We start from the raw sequence: 14556 nt of genomic DNA, 5'->3' as shown, positions 1-14556 counted from the left end.
CAGTCCTTTCAATACACAGTGTTGGGAAAACTGGATACCCACATACAAAAATATTAAATTGGACCCTTACTACACACTATATAAAAAGTAATTCACAACGGGTCAAAGACTTAAACACACTGGCTGAAACTGTAAAATTCACAGAAAGCATAGGTAAGACATTTCATGACACACTGGATTTGGCAATGATTTCTTAAATACAAAGCCAAAAATACAAGCAACAAAAGAAGAAATAAACCAGATTTCACCAAAATTTAAAATTTTGTGCTTGAAAGCACTATTAACAGAGTGTAGAGAATAGAAAATATCTGCAAACCATGTATCTGATAAGAGATTAATATCCAAAATTTAAAAAGAACTCCTATAACTCAACAACAACAAAAAAAACAAACCACCAAATTTTAAAATGGACAAAGAACTTGAACAGAAATCTCTCAAGAGAAGATATACGAATGGCCAATAAGCACATGACAAGATGTTTACCATTCCTGGTCATTAGAGAAATGCAAATCAAAACCACAATAAGATACCACTTCACATCCATTAGGATGACTACTATTAAACAAAACAAAACAAAACAGAAAAGAACAAATGTTGGAGATGTGGAGAAACTGGACCCATGTGCACTGCTGTTGTGAATGTGAAATGGTGCAAACGTTGGGGTTACTATTACGGCGTCTCCTCAAAAAAATTAAACATATGGCTGAACATGGTGGCTCACGTCTGCAATCCCAGCACTTTGGTACACTGTTGCTGGGAATGTGAAATGGTGCAAACATTGTGAATTTTATGGCATTTCCTCAAAACATTAAACATACGGCTGAGCATGGTGGCTCAGGCCTACAATCCCTGCACTTTGGGAGGCTGACGCAGGAGGATCTCTTGAGCCCTGGAGTTTGAGACTAGCCTAGTCAACACAGCAAGGCTGTCTCTACAAAACTAACTAATTAATTATCATATGACTTAGCCATTCCACTTACAGGTATATACCCAAATTAATGGAAAACAGGGATATTACAGAAATATCCATATATATAACATGAATATGAATATAAAATATAATATGGAATAATATATAATAATAATATAATATGGAAAGCAGGTATTTGTACTCTACTGTTTGTTATTCACAATAGCTAAAACAGAGAGCAATCTTAAGTGTCTATTAACGGATAAATGGATAAACAAAATGTAGTATATCCACACAATGAAATATTATGATACACGCTATGACATGAATGAACCTTGAAGACACTGTGCTAGGTGAAATAAACCAGTCACAAAAAGACAAATATTATAGTAATCCATTTAAATGAAACACCCTGAGTAGTCTAATTCAGAGATAGAACAGTGATTACTGAGAGTTGAGGGGAGAGGGAAATGGAAAGTTACTGTTTAACTAAAAGAGTTTAGTATAGGATGACGAAAAAGTTCTGGACACAGCAGTGGTAATGTTTTAAGACAATGTGAATGTATTTAATGCCACTGACTTGTATAGTTAAAAACGCCCAACATGGGGAATTTTATCTTACGCATACTTTATCACAATATAAAGAGATAATTTATTTTTTAAAAATCCATTATAATGTTCAGAAAGTCTAAACTCCTAAGTAAAAGAGCCCCAAAACTTGGTAGGCCTTAAGTTCTTTATTCACAAAGCCCACAATGATAATCTCTCTCCTGTAAGAATGTAAAATTCAAACAGAGAGGGTACTAGTCTTGATTAACCCACAGAACCTAGAATAATATATATGTGTGTATACAATGAGTTTTGAGCCAGCAGAAGTATTACCACTGTTAGCATCTTGTGTGTTGCCCAAAAGCTATAGGTGGATTAAGTAACGCCAATATCTTATTTCAAATGAGATACTAATATATGGCAAAGTGTGTTGTAAGTTACCACATATTTAATGTAGTATTATTAATTTTTCTAAAAAATTAATAAAAATTAATTCCAGCCTGCATTCAGGCTGGAATGCAGTAGCATGATCAAAGCTAACCGCAGCCTTGAACTCCTGGGCTCAAGTGATTCTCTCACCTCAGCCTCCCGACTAGTTGAAACTTAGGTGCGTGCCATCACACCTGGCTAATTTTTAAATTTTTTTGTAGATATAGGGTCTCGCAACATTACCCAGGCTGTCTCAAACTCCTGACCTCAAGAGGTTCTCCCACTTTGGCCTCCCAAAGTGCTGAGATGACAAGCATGAGCCCCTGTATAATACTGTATAACACTGTAGACCACTGTAGAATAGAGCCGCCTGGCCCTATTCATTATTAATCATTATTAACAACATGTTAAATATGTGGTAACTTGCAAAATCCTTTGCCATTTATTATTTCATTTGAAATTAATACCATGTTAAATACTAACAGTATTATTAATAATGTAGGCTAAATATGTAGTAAATGTTATTTTCTTTTTCCCAAAATTTAACTGCCAACAATCGTCGATTCCTTCCATTTTTGATCTATGTAATACTGAACAGGTAAAGATCTTTAAATCATACATGGTATTTCAAAGATCAAAGGCTTTGGAGTCAAGAGACTTAGATCTGAATTTTGACATTGTTGTTTGCTTGCAGTTATGACCTGTAGTAAGTAATTTAGGTCTTTTCATTTCTTATGTCTTTCTCCTATCTTTAATCTTACTCATGTCACTCCTTCAATTTTATCTCAAATGAGTGGAAAAATAGTGTTACAATCTTAATACTTTGTGCCTCTGAATTAAGGGTGAACAAGATCAGGAAGCTCAAGGAAATTCTGCCAAAAATCAAGCTATTTTGTGTCCTGCTCCTACACCACCAAGGAACACAAGGTGAAGATTAATTGCCATTGCAATGTGGAGACATGTAAAGTGGTAAAAATACCAAAACAAACACTATTATTTGTATTAGAAAGCAATTTTGCCAAAGAAAATGGAAAGTCAAAAAATTAAAAGGAATTATAACTGTTACATAATTTTTAAAAATTTAGCAGGTCAAAGAGGTCAGTTCAGAATAAAAGAATTCTTGGTATTTTAGGGGTGGGAAGTAAAGAAGGGGTAGGAAGACGGGAAGGGAAGCAAAGAACAATAAGTGCTACAGACTTCAATTTTTCTTTGTTTTTTCCAATAACCACAAAACAGGACCTCTTAGAATTAGGAAAAACTACCAAAATGCTATTAAGTATGCCAAATCTAACTACACTAGAATAAAACCATAGACAATGCAGATCTTAAGCAGTTTTATGAAGGAGGTACAGCAATATAATAAAATGCCACTGATCTGGACTCCCTAATTCCATAAGACTATGAACTCCAGAAGAGAGAAAGAAAACTTTTGTTGGTTTCATCACTGCTGTTTTCCCACTGCCTGAAACTGAACAGTGCTCAATATATAACAGGTGTTCAAGAAATAATTGTTGACTAAATTACCTCCTCTTTGAAGTGATCAGTTTTTCAATACACAAAAGGAAAAATATCTTTATTACTTTTGAGGGTGATTTATTGTATGGTTATTCTATAATTATTTATGCATTGCTTAACTTTGAAAAAGCATTTAAAGCAATACAAAAGATTATTTTGTATTTTCTTCAGTCCCCTTCAAAGTTTTATTCAGATTTATAATAATATTTGCACATCTTCAGCCTTCTTAAACTTTACTAAGAAGAAAACCTGAATAAAAACACAAAAAGTGTTTCAGTGTAACCATTTCTCACGCCCTGATCATCTCTTTGTCATGTAACAATTTCACTTGCAGCATGAAGATAATAATTATGTCACATTTAATTCTGAAGAGGAAGTAGTTCCTTATTTCCTAGTATATAATTGTTAATAAAATTCTCCTCAAGTCAAGTTGCTCTTACAGCTTCTCAAACAGCTGGTCATTCAATGATATTCTTTGTGTAATTTCTTAATTTCCAGAGAATTTATTTTCCCTTTCTCCTCCTTAGACAATTTTATAGCTCAGCACAATGTAAGTACTATGTTATAGTACTTGAAGGAAATACAACTGTTCTTTTAAAATATTTGATAACTAGAATGCTTCACTAGTATTAGCAAACCTACATGATTTATTTCATCAGAATTAACAAGATTTCCTTCTCTCTGGAAAGTACAATCCTTCACTGTCTCAACTAGATAGTCCTTAAGACAACTAATGTGTAACTTTCTAAAACTAGGTAGCTGAGTTCGTTTCCATTGTTGCTGTTCACTGCTATTCTTATGGCAGCAAGTTAGGGACTGAGATACATTATCTTTTCTCTGATAAAGGAACAGGGAAAAAAATCCTAAGATGTCAGTAGAGGAAAGATGGAATTCTTTACCTCCCAAATCCACAAAGATGATGAGAGCCTTTGATGCCATGATAATTTTGATTCAGCTATGTTGCAGACAGTTTTCTGTGAATCATCTTATAATTTTAACTTTTTTTAAAAAAATAAGAAAGTGTTCTAAACTGACTAAAAATTAGCTTCTTGAAATACAATACGTTTTTGTTTCTGAATTGCAAGTTGCAAAAGCCTGAGGGAATCAAGTATACCACAATAGCCTATAAACTCATAAATAAAATTAAATTGAATTCTGGCATTAATTAATAATAGAACCTTCTTACATTTTGGGTTTTAACAAAAACAAGAGAATAACTTGTCTTCTCACAAAAACATATATTTTAATCTCATTACCTACTACTTACTGACCACCTCCATAATAAGATAACTAATGCCTAAAATAAAGAGCAATTCAACAAAGATCAAACATAAAATTATGACTGGTAAGTCTAAATCCATCACATTTATATTTCATCTGGGTATCCTGCATGGGACATAAGAGGAGTAACAATATAATCTTCCCAATATTATCAAATTAATAGGTTAGGACAATTCCCACATAGTATTTGTGGCTTCTGATTTTCATTAGACACACAAAAATATTTAGCAATGTAGTTCCAACAAATTATCACAACTACTTTCAAATATTCACTAAAATATGCAAGAAAAAAATAACTTACTATCTCGGAGTGTTTCCCAAGCCCACTGGTCATTTTTGAAGAAGAGATGTCGTTTGATTTCTTCTACACCATTTCGTCCTAATCTCACTTCCCTGAATAAAGACAGAAGGAGAAAAGTAATTAATCATTTGAGATCTTATTATAACCTGTACAGGTTTATTTGTGGGCAGAATATTAAATCTGTGCAGGACAAATACAGTTCTAAGGTGAAATTATATTATCAGCATAATTTCAGCCCAAACAGAAAATATGTTAAAGACAGAGAACATTAAAGAATTTTTTTAAAAGAAAACTGAAGAAAGGCCAGACGCGGTGGCTCACACCTATAATCCCAGCACTTTGGGAAGCCCAGGTGGGGTGGATTACCTGAGGTCAGGAGTTCGAGACCAGCCTGGCCAACACAGTGAAACCCCATCTCTACTAAAAATATAAAACTAGTCGGGTGTGGTGGAACACGCCTGTAGTCCCAGCTACTTGGGAGGCGGAGACAGGAGAATCGCTTGAACGCAGGAGGCAGAGGCTACAGTGAGCTGAGATCGCACCACTGCACTACAGCCTCCGTGAGACAGAGCAAGACTCCGCCTCAAAAAAAGAAAAGAAAACTAAAGAATAACTACAAAAAACACCCATGACTTTTCTACTGACAACAAAAATCCAGACTGATCACCACCTTACTTCATTAGTAAAATGAATAAAGCACCATGCATTTTCTTCACAGTTGTTTGTGCGTGTATGTTTATTTTTTTCTTACAGTGGTAAAGTTATGCTTTTTTTCCCCCAACCAAAACTTTACTTAGGCAGTAATACCAGATGCTACCAAAAACCTCCAGAAACACATTTTAAATTTTGAATTTCCAATTTATAATCTATTAATTATTTCTGACCATTCAAAAGTCAATGACTACTAATTCTTGATACTGCCACAAAATTCAGAGCTTTCACTGGACAAGTTACTGATACCAGCCTCTTTCCTGGTGAGCAAAAAGTTTTTAAAAATGTGATTTTAGCTGAATTGGAAAAAGAAAGTCACACCTTTTTTTCCCTAGTAGAGTGCTTATAGATAAAGAAAAAACTCTAAATTCTAAGTGTCTGCATAAGCTAAAAGATAAGTTGGCTTAGATATGTGACAATTTTTCCAAGAAGCTTTCACGAACTCTCAAACTGGATTAGAAAACCTCTCCATGGTTCTCTGGCACATGGTAATTAGCTGTCTGTACTATAAATGTCTGATTTGCTCATCTAATTCCCCCAAAGGACTATGAGATATTTGAGAGAAGTGGCTCTGTATCTTCCTCACTACTATATCCCTAGCACCTAATAAACAGCACAGTACAATTCTTTATATTAAAATGTAAAAATTAGCCAGGCACGGAGGCTCACACCTGTAATCCCAGCACTTTGGGAGGCCAAGGCAGGTAGATCATGAGGTCAGGAGTTCCAGACCAGCCGGGCCAACTTAGTGAAACCCTCTCTACTGAAAATACAAAAATTAGCCAGGCGTGGTGGCAGGCACCTGTAGTCCCAGCTACTCAGGAGGTTGAGGCAGGAGAACCGCTTGAACCCGGGAGGTGGAGGTTGCAGTGAGCCAAGATCGCGCCACTGCACTCCAGCCTGGGCGACAGAGCGAGACTCTGCCTCAATGAATCAATCAATCAATATCAGTGTAAAAATTAGCCAGGCATGGGTGGCTCACGCCTATAATCCCAGCATTTTGGGAGGCTGAAGTGGGAGGATCACTTGAGCCCAGGAGTTTGAAACCAGCCTGGGCAACGAGCAAAACCCTGCCTCTGTTTAAAAAAAAAAAAAAAAAAGTAAACATTTGAAAAACCATACTTCAAGCTCTAAAGGACATAATGAAGAGAGGCAAGTTAAAGCAAATATCAACTTGAAACATATTTAAAAGTACTAGGTCTCCCTAATATTTAACAATTTACAATCATAAACATTAAGTATAATCTTACTAATACATCTGGTTCACTTTCAAATCTCAAAAGTAAACCTCAAAGGTATAAATAATATGTCATTTTTCTTTCAAAAACGCAGACAAATATCATTAAAATGCTTGTTGAATCTACAAGATGGAACACCAACTATTATGTCTAGAAGAAAAAAGGTAGTATACTTTTAAAAATGGCTTTATACTATTGACTCTTTCAACAACCATATACCATACATCATCAAATCTAAAATGGTTTAAAGTATAAGGTGTATCACCATTTTTATACCACTAGGAAAAAGAATGCTCCCAACTCACACCATTGACTGTTGAGATGTTCTCTAATTTCAGAGATGTTATGTTAAAAAAATTTTTTAGATTCAATAAAATACACTGTAATTTTTATAATTAACCAAGTTAAAAATTGAACAATAAAAGAAAAAGTCATCTAATTTAGCCATCAGCCAAGACTATATTATCATCACAATTTCTTAGGTATGATAAGTGAGCTGAGATCCACAAAAGACATCTAGACTATCATAAAATTATCTCAGGTTTCACTGTCATTAACGGTTTTGAGAATGGTAGCATATAAAAATTCTAACAATTTACAAGTAGAAACTCAGATATGGACCTTAAAAACGGAGCAGATGAGAAGTCCTCAGAATTAATACAGGCTCAATTTTAAAATTATTTACCTGTCAGTAAGGAAGGCACAAATAAGGTTTTTTGCTTCTTTTGATATGTCATTATCATCAGGAAAGGTAAGTGAATTTTTATGGTTCATAATTTTACTGTAAGTTCCAACCAAAGAATCTGCATAAAAAGGTGTATCACCTGAAAAATTAATAAAGAAAACAAAAGCAAAATGAAATACATTTGAAAAAAGTCAGTTTCAAAGGAAGAGTCAAAGTTACCCATTTAAAAAGATTATTAGGTATGTATTAAACTAAAAACATACTCCTAATATATAAAAAGAACACATCATAAAGTTGCTCTAAGCCTCTAAATACTTTTAAAAACACATACAAAGCGGGTTTGGATCATGTTTATTACCCACAAACAAAATCAAGATTGCTTAAGAAAATAAATATTATATTAGAAAGAGCCAAGTGGCGAGTTTTGAGATGAAAAACTATAATAGAGAGACATAAAATCTTCCTTTACTCACCTACAAGCATTTCGTATAAAAATACCCCAACCGACCACCAGTCACATTCTCTTCCATAATAACCATCACCACCTTGGGATTTTAATACTTCAGGGGAAATATAATCAGGTGTTCCAACTGCTGTATCACATCGTACCATGCCTTCCTAAAAAGAGCAGCAGGTCAAATTTTGAATTAGGATATAAAGTCTCAATTGTTTAAAATGACTTTCTTATTAATATAACCTATGGGACTCCAAATCTTTGAGCTATAAAATATCATATATTAAAACTTAATGGAAACCTGACAAAAATTAACACAGCTTAATCATATATATACATACTATATATACACCATATACATATATATCATATAATGTATATACACGTGTATGCATATACACACACACTATATGTGTATTCACATATATACACACACCAGTGATTATTTTGTAATAATGCTCACTAGAAAGACATACTGCCACCATTTATTATTCCCCGAGTTGTGCCAATATCATGATATCATCTTAATTGCTGAGAACAAGTACACAGGCCAGTGCAAATACATTGGGGAGTTCATAGAATAGGGCATTTTACAACATATTGGTATAAACGCTGACTTCCTTATTTCTTACTAAAATAGCTATTTAACTATGTTTGAAACTACAAAAGAAACATACAAAAGTTGACTGTATAAATATAAAATGGGGGTGCATATGTATGGGAAAAGGGCATAATAGTGTAAAGCACACTGAATATCTATTTGATGTGAATTTTAACTGCCCTCCCCCACCAAACCTGAGAGACTTGTTAGTTGTTACCTATATTTGCTGGTATTAATGAAACAGAATTATAACTAAATGCTCACACAAAAGTTCTCATGCAGTGTTTCCTTCACTGTTTATATGAAGTGAAGGAATAACATACACAGCTGAATGAGCCGTGTATATGTTTTATTTATTATATAGTGAGGATAGGTATCTTTTAAGACTCCTAAAATAAGCAGTAAAATTTTTTATATGTTAACAGAAGTAAAACACTAAAAAATACACACATTACTGAAATCCAATTTTTATGAAAGTCTAATTTTAACACTGGCATAAGTATTTAGTGACGTTTAAGCTAATTCCATTCCTAGTTACCAGTAGTGTATATTGGAGTTGTTATAAAGGATTTAGTAAATTTGGCAATCTACATTTACCCCAAATAGAGAGGAAAAAATAAATCACTAACGAGTTACTAATACCACATTGAAACCATGGTATCTAGTTCAACAAATAAGGTCATATCAATTCTGGACAAGTCCAGCGATGGTTAGTAAATTCTTAAACCATTTTCTAAAGAAGCATCTATCTTGAATTAGCAAAAACTAAATTAAAATCTAGTTAATTAACCTTATTCATCTTCATACAAGTACCAAAATCTGCTAACTTCAAATGTCCAGATTTATCCAGCAGCATGTTATCAGGCTTCACATCTCTGCGGGAGGGAAAAAATAGTACAGTATTTTCTGAAACAGATTAGACACTGTAAAAATTATATGAGGCAGTTATTTCAGGTCAAGCATCCTCAATCTAGGTAAGGCCATCTTGGATCTGCATGTGTTCTCTAACCACATCTATAAATTAAATTTCATCAAGGAAACTTCTTTATATGTTAATGCCTCAGAAGAAAACATATATATTCCTTTTTAAAGAGAGTTTGAGTCTTTCAGAGGGAAAATCAAATCGTTTAAGAGAGACTGACCATCAAAAATACAACACTCAGACATAAAAGGTGATTGAAACATATGAGATAGATAAGTACATAAAAAACCCCAGGGCAGGGTCTAAGTTGCTTTCATTTTTGATCCCTGACATGTAGGCACAGCAACTGCACACAGGATTCCAGCAGTGTTTGTACAACAAATGAAACTATTCATCTATGAATAAATATGATGTATGCACTAATTAAAAGCAAATTAAATTACATATTTAAAAAATTAACATCAAAGTGTTTAACTCCTGGCACATACCTTAGAAAACTAGTTTACAATTTTTACTTTTCAGAATACCATTTTGAGGCTATATGATCAGATTAAGGGATATTAAAGAATAAATTTATACCAACATTAAACTGAAATGCTAAATTTATAAACTTCAAAGTCTGGAGTTCTTTTTTTTTCCCCCTTCCTGAGACGGAATCTCATTCTGTCACCCAGTCTGAAGTACAGTGACTAGATCTCAGCTCACTGAAACCTCAGCACTCAGGCTCAAGCAATCCTCCCACCTTAGCCACCCAAGGAGCTGGGACCACAGGTGCATGCCACCTGTTGTTGAGATGGGTTTCACCATGTTGCCCAGGCTGGTGTCAAACTCCTGAGCTCAAGAGATCTGCCTGTCTCAGCCTCCCAAAGTGCTGGGATTACAGGCGTGAGTCAGCGCCTGGCCAAAGTCTTGAGTTCTGAAATGTCATTCATGTCATACAGAAGAATGGGTGAATTGAGAGTAAGAAATGTTGAAGTTATTTTTTAGCTATTTCCTTCAACAAATGAGAAAATTTAAAGCACTTTTATCTTTACCTGTGAATAAAACCCATGGAATGGATTGCATCCAATGCAAGAACTACTTCTGCAGTATAGAATCGTGCCCATTTTTCAGGCACATCATAGTTGCTCATTAAGTTTACAAGATCTCCACCAGGCATGTATTCCATCACCATGTAGAGATAACGATCATCTTGGAATGCATAAAAAAGCTACACAGACAAAAAAACACACAAAACATATTCATTAATGTTAAACAAAATTGTTTCACTTAAAAAGTGGCAAAAATACTAACAAAAGATTTAAGTAAAATTAATCAAATTACAGAAGTTGCAAGTCTAGTTAAAAAAAAAAAGACAAACATAAATGCCACAAAGACCCCTGTATATGCAAAAGGACTATAACCTGATTATTCAGAAGAGTTACACGGAGATAGTCTTCCTTCATAACTTTCTACACTATTTGAATTTCCTTTACTGAGAATTTTTTTAAACTGTAATATTTTCAGTAAATATACAAATCTCCTAGGCAAAGAAATACTGTACTTCTTATTTGTGCATCAGTGAGGTCTACTATTAAATTTATATCAAGATCACAATGCTCAAGAAGTCTTTGATAAATTTGGCTTAGTTTCAGCTGTTTCTTATTAGCTGTGTGACTAGTAATTTGCTTAACCTACCCGAGTCTCTGCGACTATAATCTCTTCTAAAACACTGTAAGGACTGTACTTTAACTTTTATACCTGCTGCTTAGTCAAGTATCCAGATGCCTGGCAGTTAGCAATTGCTTAATAAAGGCTTAATGAACCAAATCATAAATTAATCCATAAAGTAACAGTGCACCTAACAGATTAACTGTCTTTCAGGGTTGTGGGTTGTTAAAAAAGATTACTGAATACAGAAAGCACTTAGTGCAACAGATGCTCAACAAATGACAACAGTCAGGAGGAGGAGGAGTAACAACACAAAAGTAGGAGAAAGGCAGCCGCTAGGGCTAAAATAGTAACAGTAAAATCCACTAATGTGAAATTAGTGAGGATATCAGGCATAAATATAGTATGTGACCGGAGATCAAATAAAAAGGTTAAATTTACAAAATAACATTTTAAGTAAATATAAGAAGTTCAGAATTAAACTAAAAAAAAATAAGCCCCAGAGAAGATGATCTCTAATTTACCCAGATGTTTGTCTTAAAATCTGCTTAATGTTTCATTTTTTTCAACAGTGTTTAGTAATTTTATAGATTCAGTTATTTTGTTTTGATTATTTATTTTTTTGTAGAGGTAGCGGGGCCAGTCTTGAACTCCTGCCCCCAAGTGATCTTCCTGCCTCAGCCTCTCAAAGTGCTCGGATTACAGGCTTGGGACTACCACACCCAGAGGAGACTCAGTTATTTTAATGTAAAAAATATATTTTGGGGGAAGAGGGAAGGATAAGAAAGTGGCATTTCATGACTATCCCAGATTAAAGTACACAATTTGTCATGTGGGCCCCATAAAGAAATATTGTTAATTTGGTGACAGTTTTACCCTATTTATAGACAATATATCCAGAGAAATAAAAGCTCTGAATACCTAAATTGTAAATAGCCCTGAAATTGACAATTATGTCATATATCTTTTAACTAACAGACACTGAACATGCATGTATCAGTGGTTGTTAACCAGTGGTGAACACATTTTTGGTTGTCACAACTGTGTGTGAGGTGGGAAGAGTTGCTACTGGCATCTCCTGTGTAGAGGCCAGCAATGCTGCCAAACATCCTAAATAAACACACTCCTAATTGGAATAATGTAGAGGATAGTCCCCAACAACAAAGAACAAATACTATACTAACGTCAATAGTATTAGGCCTGAGAAACTCTGATCTACACAGTTGGTAAAAACATAGACATTTCAAGTTGAAAAGTGCTATGGTGACCGGGTATGGTGGCTCATGCCTGTAATCCCAGCACTTTGGGAGGCTGAGGCGGGCGAATAACGAGATCAGGGGATCAAGACCATCATGGCTAACACAGTGAAGCCCGTCTCTACTAAAAATACAAAAAAAATTAGCTGGGCGTGGTCCCAGCTACTCGGGAGGCTGAGACAGGAGAATGGCATGAACCCCGGAGGCAGAGCTTGCAGTGAGCCGAGATCGCACTATTGCACTCCAGCGTGGGCGACAGAGCAAGACTCCGTCTCAAAAAAAAAAAAAAAAAAAAAAAAAGTGCTACGGCATAAACCTTCAACATTTTTCATATCCTTTTAATTCCAATTACTGTTATGCTTTTTAAGGATAGACTTCATTATATATTATAAATAAATAAGTCACAAATACAAGTTAGAAAATTAGAAATGGTCTAGCCCAGTTTAACTTCCCCCGTATGACATTTTGCATTAAGGACCCCAATACATAAGACAGATAAAACTTGAAGCTGAACTCATAAAAGCAGAGAGAAAACTCAGAATTATAGTCTACCCAAAATCCCACCTGACCCCATGATTTTGCCTAAGGTACCTCCACAACTGAACATAACCCATCAAAGACACTCTCACACTTACGAACAAGGAAACTGTGGCCCAGAGATGTTAAGTAACATGGCCACAGCTTCAGAGAAAGGCCTATGGCAATCAAGACGAGGACCTAAAACTACTAACTTCTAGTTTATTTTTCTTTCTACTGAAAACCCAAAGACAAGTATTATTTGGTGACCTAGCTTAACTTGGTTTCCTCTCACTTTCCCTTCATTTCCCTTATTATTTCCTCTTCACAAAATAAGACACAAATAAATGAGGAGACAGTTAAACAAAATGAGAGCCTCACGTCTGGGGAAAAAAAATTCAATATTAAATAAAAGTATCTATTTAAATTTTAATAATATACAACTTCCCTCAAATCTAAGTAGATTTAAGTTTTCTGTATCTTCTGTATTTAAAAATATCTAATTTAAAATTCTGTGTTTAAATTTTATATTTATTTTTTATTTTTATTTTTGATACAGGGTCTCACTCTGTTGCCCAGGCTGAAGTGCAGTGATGTGAACACAGCTCACTGCAGCCTCAACCTCCTGGACTCAAGCAATCCTCCTGTTTCAGCCTCCTCAGTAGCTGGGACCACAGGCATGTACCACCATGCCTCAATAATTTTTTAAATTTTTTGTAGACATAGGTGTCACCATGTTGCCCAGGCTGGTCTCAGACTCCCGGGCTCAAGCAATCCTCCTGCCTCGTCCTCCCAAAGTATTGAGACTACAGGCCTGAGCCATAATGCCCAGCCCAAATTCTACATTTAAATTAAATTTCCTATATATAAATTCTACAGAAGCATAATTATTTTGTTCTGGCCTTTCTTTCTAGAAATGATTCAATATATTTTAAGATTTAAAAGGTAATTAGACAATTTTGTAACTGTCAGTAAATTCTCTATTACTATTCTAAAACACAAACTAAGCTGCTCAGATATGTTTAGTTACAAACTGATAGAGCAATAATGAAAGAGTAGCAAAGTCATACCTGAACAACCCACGGACTATTAGCAAAAGCCATGATGTCCCTTTCTTCCCAGAAAAAAGCAGAATCAGATCTCTTAATCATTTCAAATTTGCTGAGAAGCTTCATAGCATATACCTTCCTGGTGGATTTATGCCTTACCTTTAAAATTGAAAAGGGAAAATAATGAACCTTTTGTTAACATTTAAAGCTCAAGGTTTCACAGAACAATTTACTAAGTGTTTTTAATACTTGTTAAATAATTAAACTTTACTGTTTCCGTTATTTTTATTTCTTCTCTTCTGCCAAATTATTCCAAGTAGCTAATGTCAAGACTTTAATTATCAGAAGTAATGTTTTAAAAAAATCTTTATTTCCTATATTATAAGATACGTTCCCCCCTCCATCCTGCTATGTAAGCTGCTTCCTATTTATAAAGCTGACTATTCTACAGCATTTTAGTCTAATATTACGAGCAAAGATTTATCTTCT

General features: G+C 34.5%; 1 protein-coding gene across 2 annotated transcripts in view; it reads right to left on the bottom strand.

Annotated features, from left to right (window-relative positions):
* ROCK1 (Rho associated coiled-coil containing protein kinase 1) overlaps nt 1-14556 on the bottom strand; it is a 154635-nt gene that overhangs the window by 87208 nt on the left and 52871 nt on the right. For both annotated transcript variants that reach the window (XM_007974485.3, XM_007974486.3), the window contains exons 4-9: nt 14089-14226; nt 10631-10806; nt 9465-9549; nt 8093-8237; nt 7620-7758; nt 4986-5077 (exon numbers count right to left, since the gene is read on the bottom strand). In XM_007974485.3, the coding sequence (XP_007972676.3) occupies nt 4986-5077; nt 7620-7758; nt 8093-8237; nt 9465-9549; nt 10631-10806; nt 14089-14226 (775 nt within the window). The remainder of the gene's footprint in view (nt 1-4985; nt 5078-7619; nt 7759-8092; nt 8238-9464; nt 9550-10630; nt 10807-14088; nt 14227-14556) is intronic.

The sequence above is a fragment of the Chlorocebus sabaeus genome, chromosome 18, assembly GCF_047675955.1.
Source record: "Chlorocebus sabaeus isolate Y175 chromosome 18, mChlSab1.0.hap1, whole genome shotgun sequence".
Lineage (NCBI taxonomy): Eukaryota > Metazoa > Chordata > Mammalia > Primates > Cercopithecidae > Chlorocebus > Chlorocebus sabaeus.
The sequence above is the reverse complement of the archived record's forward strand: the minus strand, read 5'-3'. Positions and strand labels throughout refer to the sequence as shown.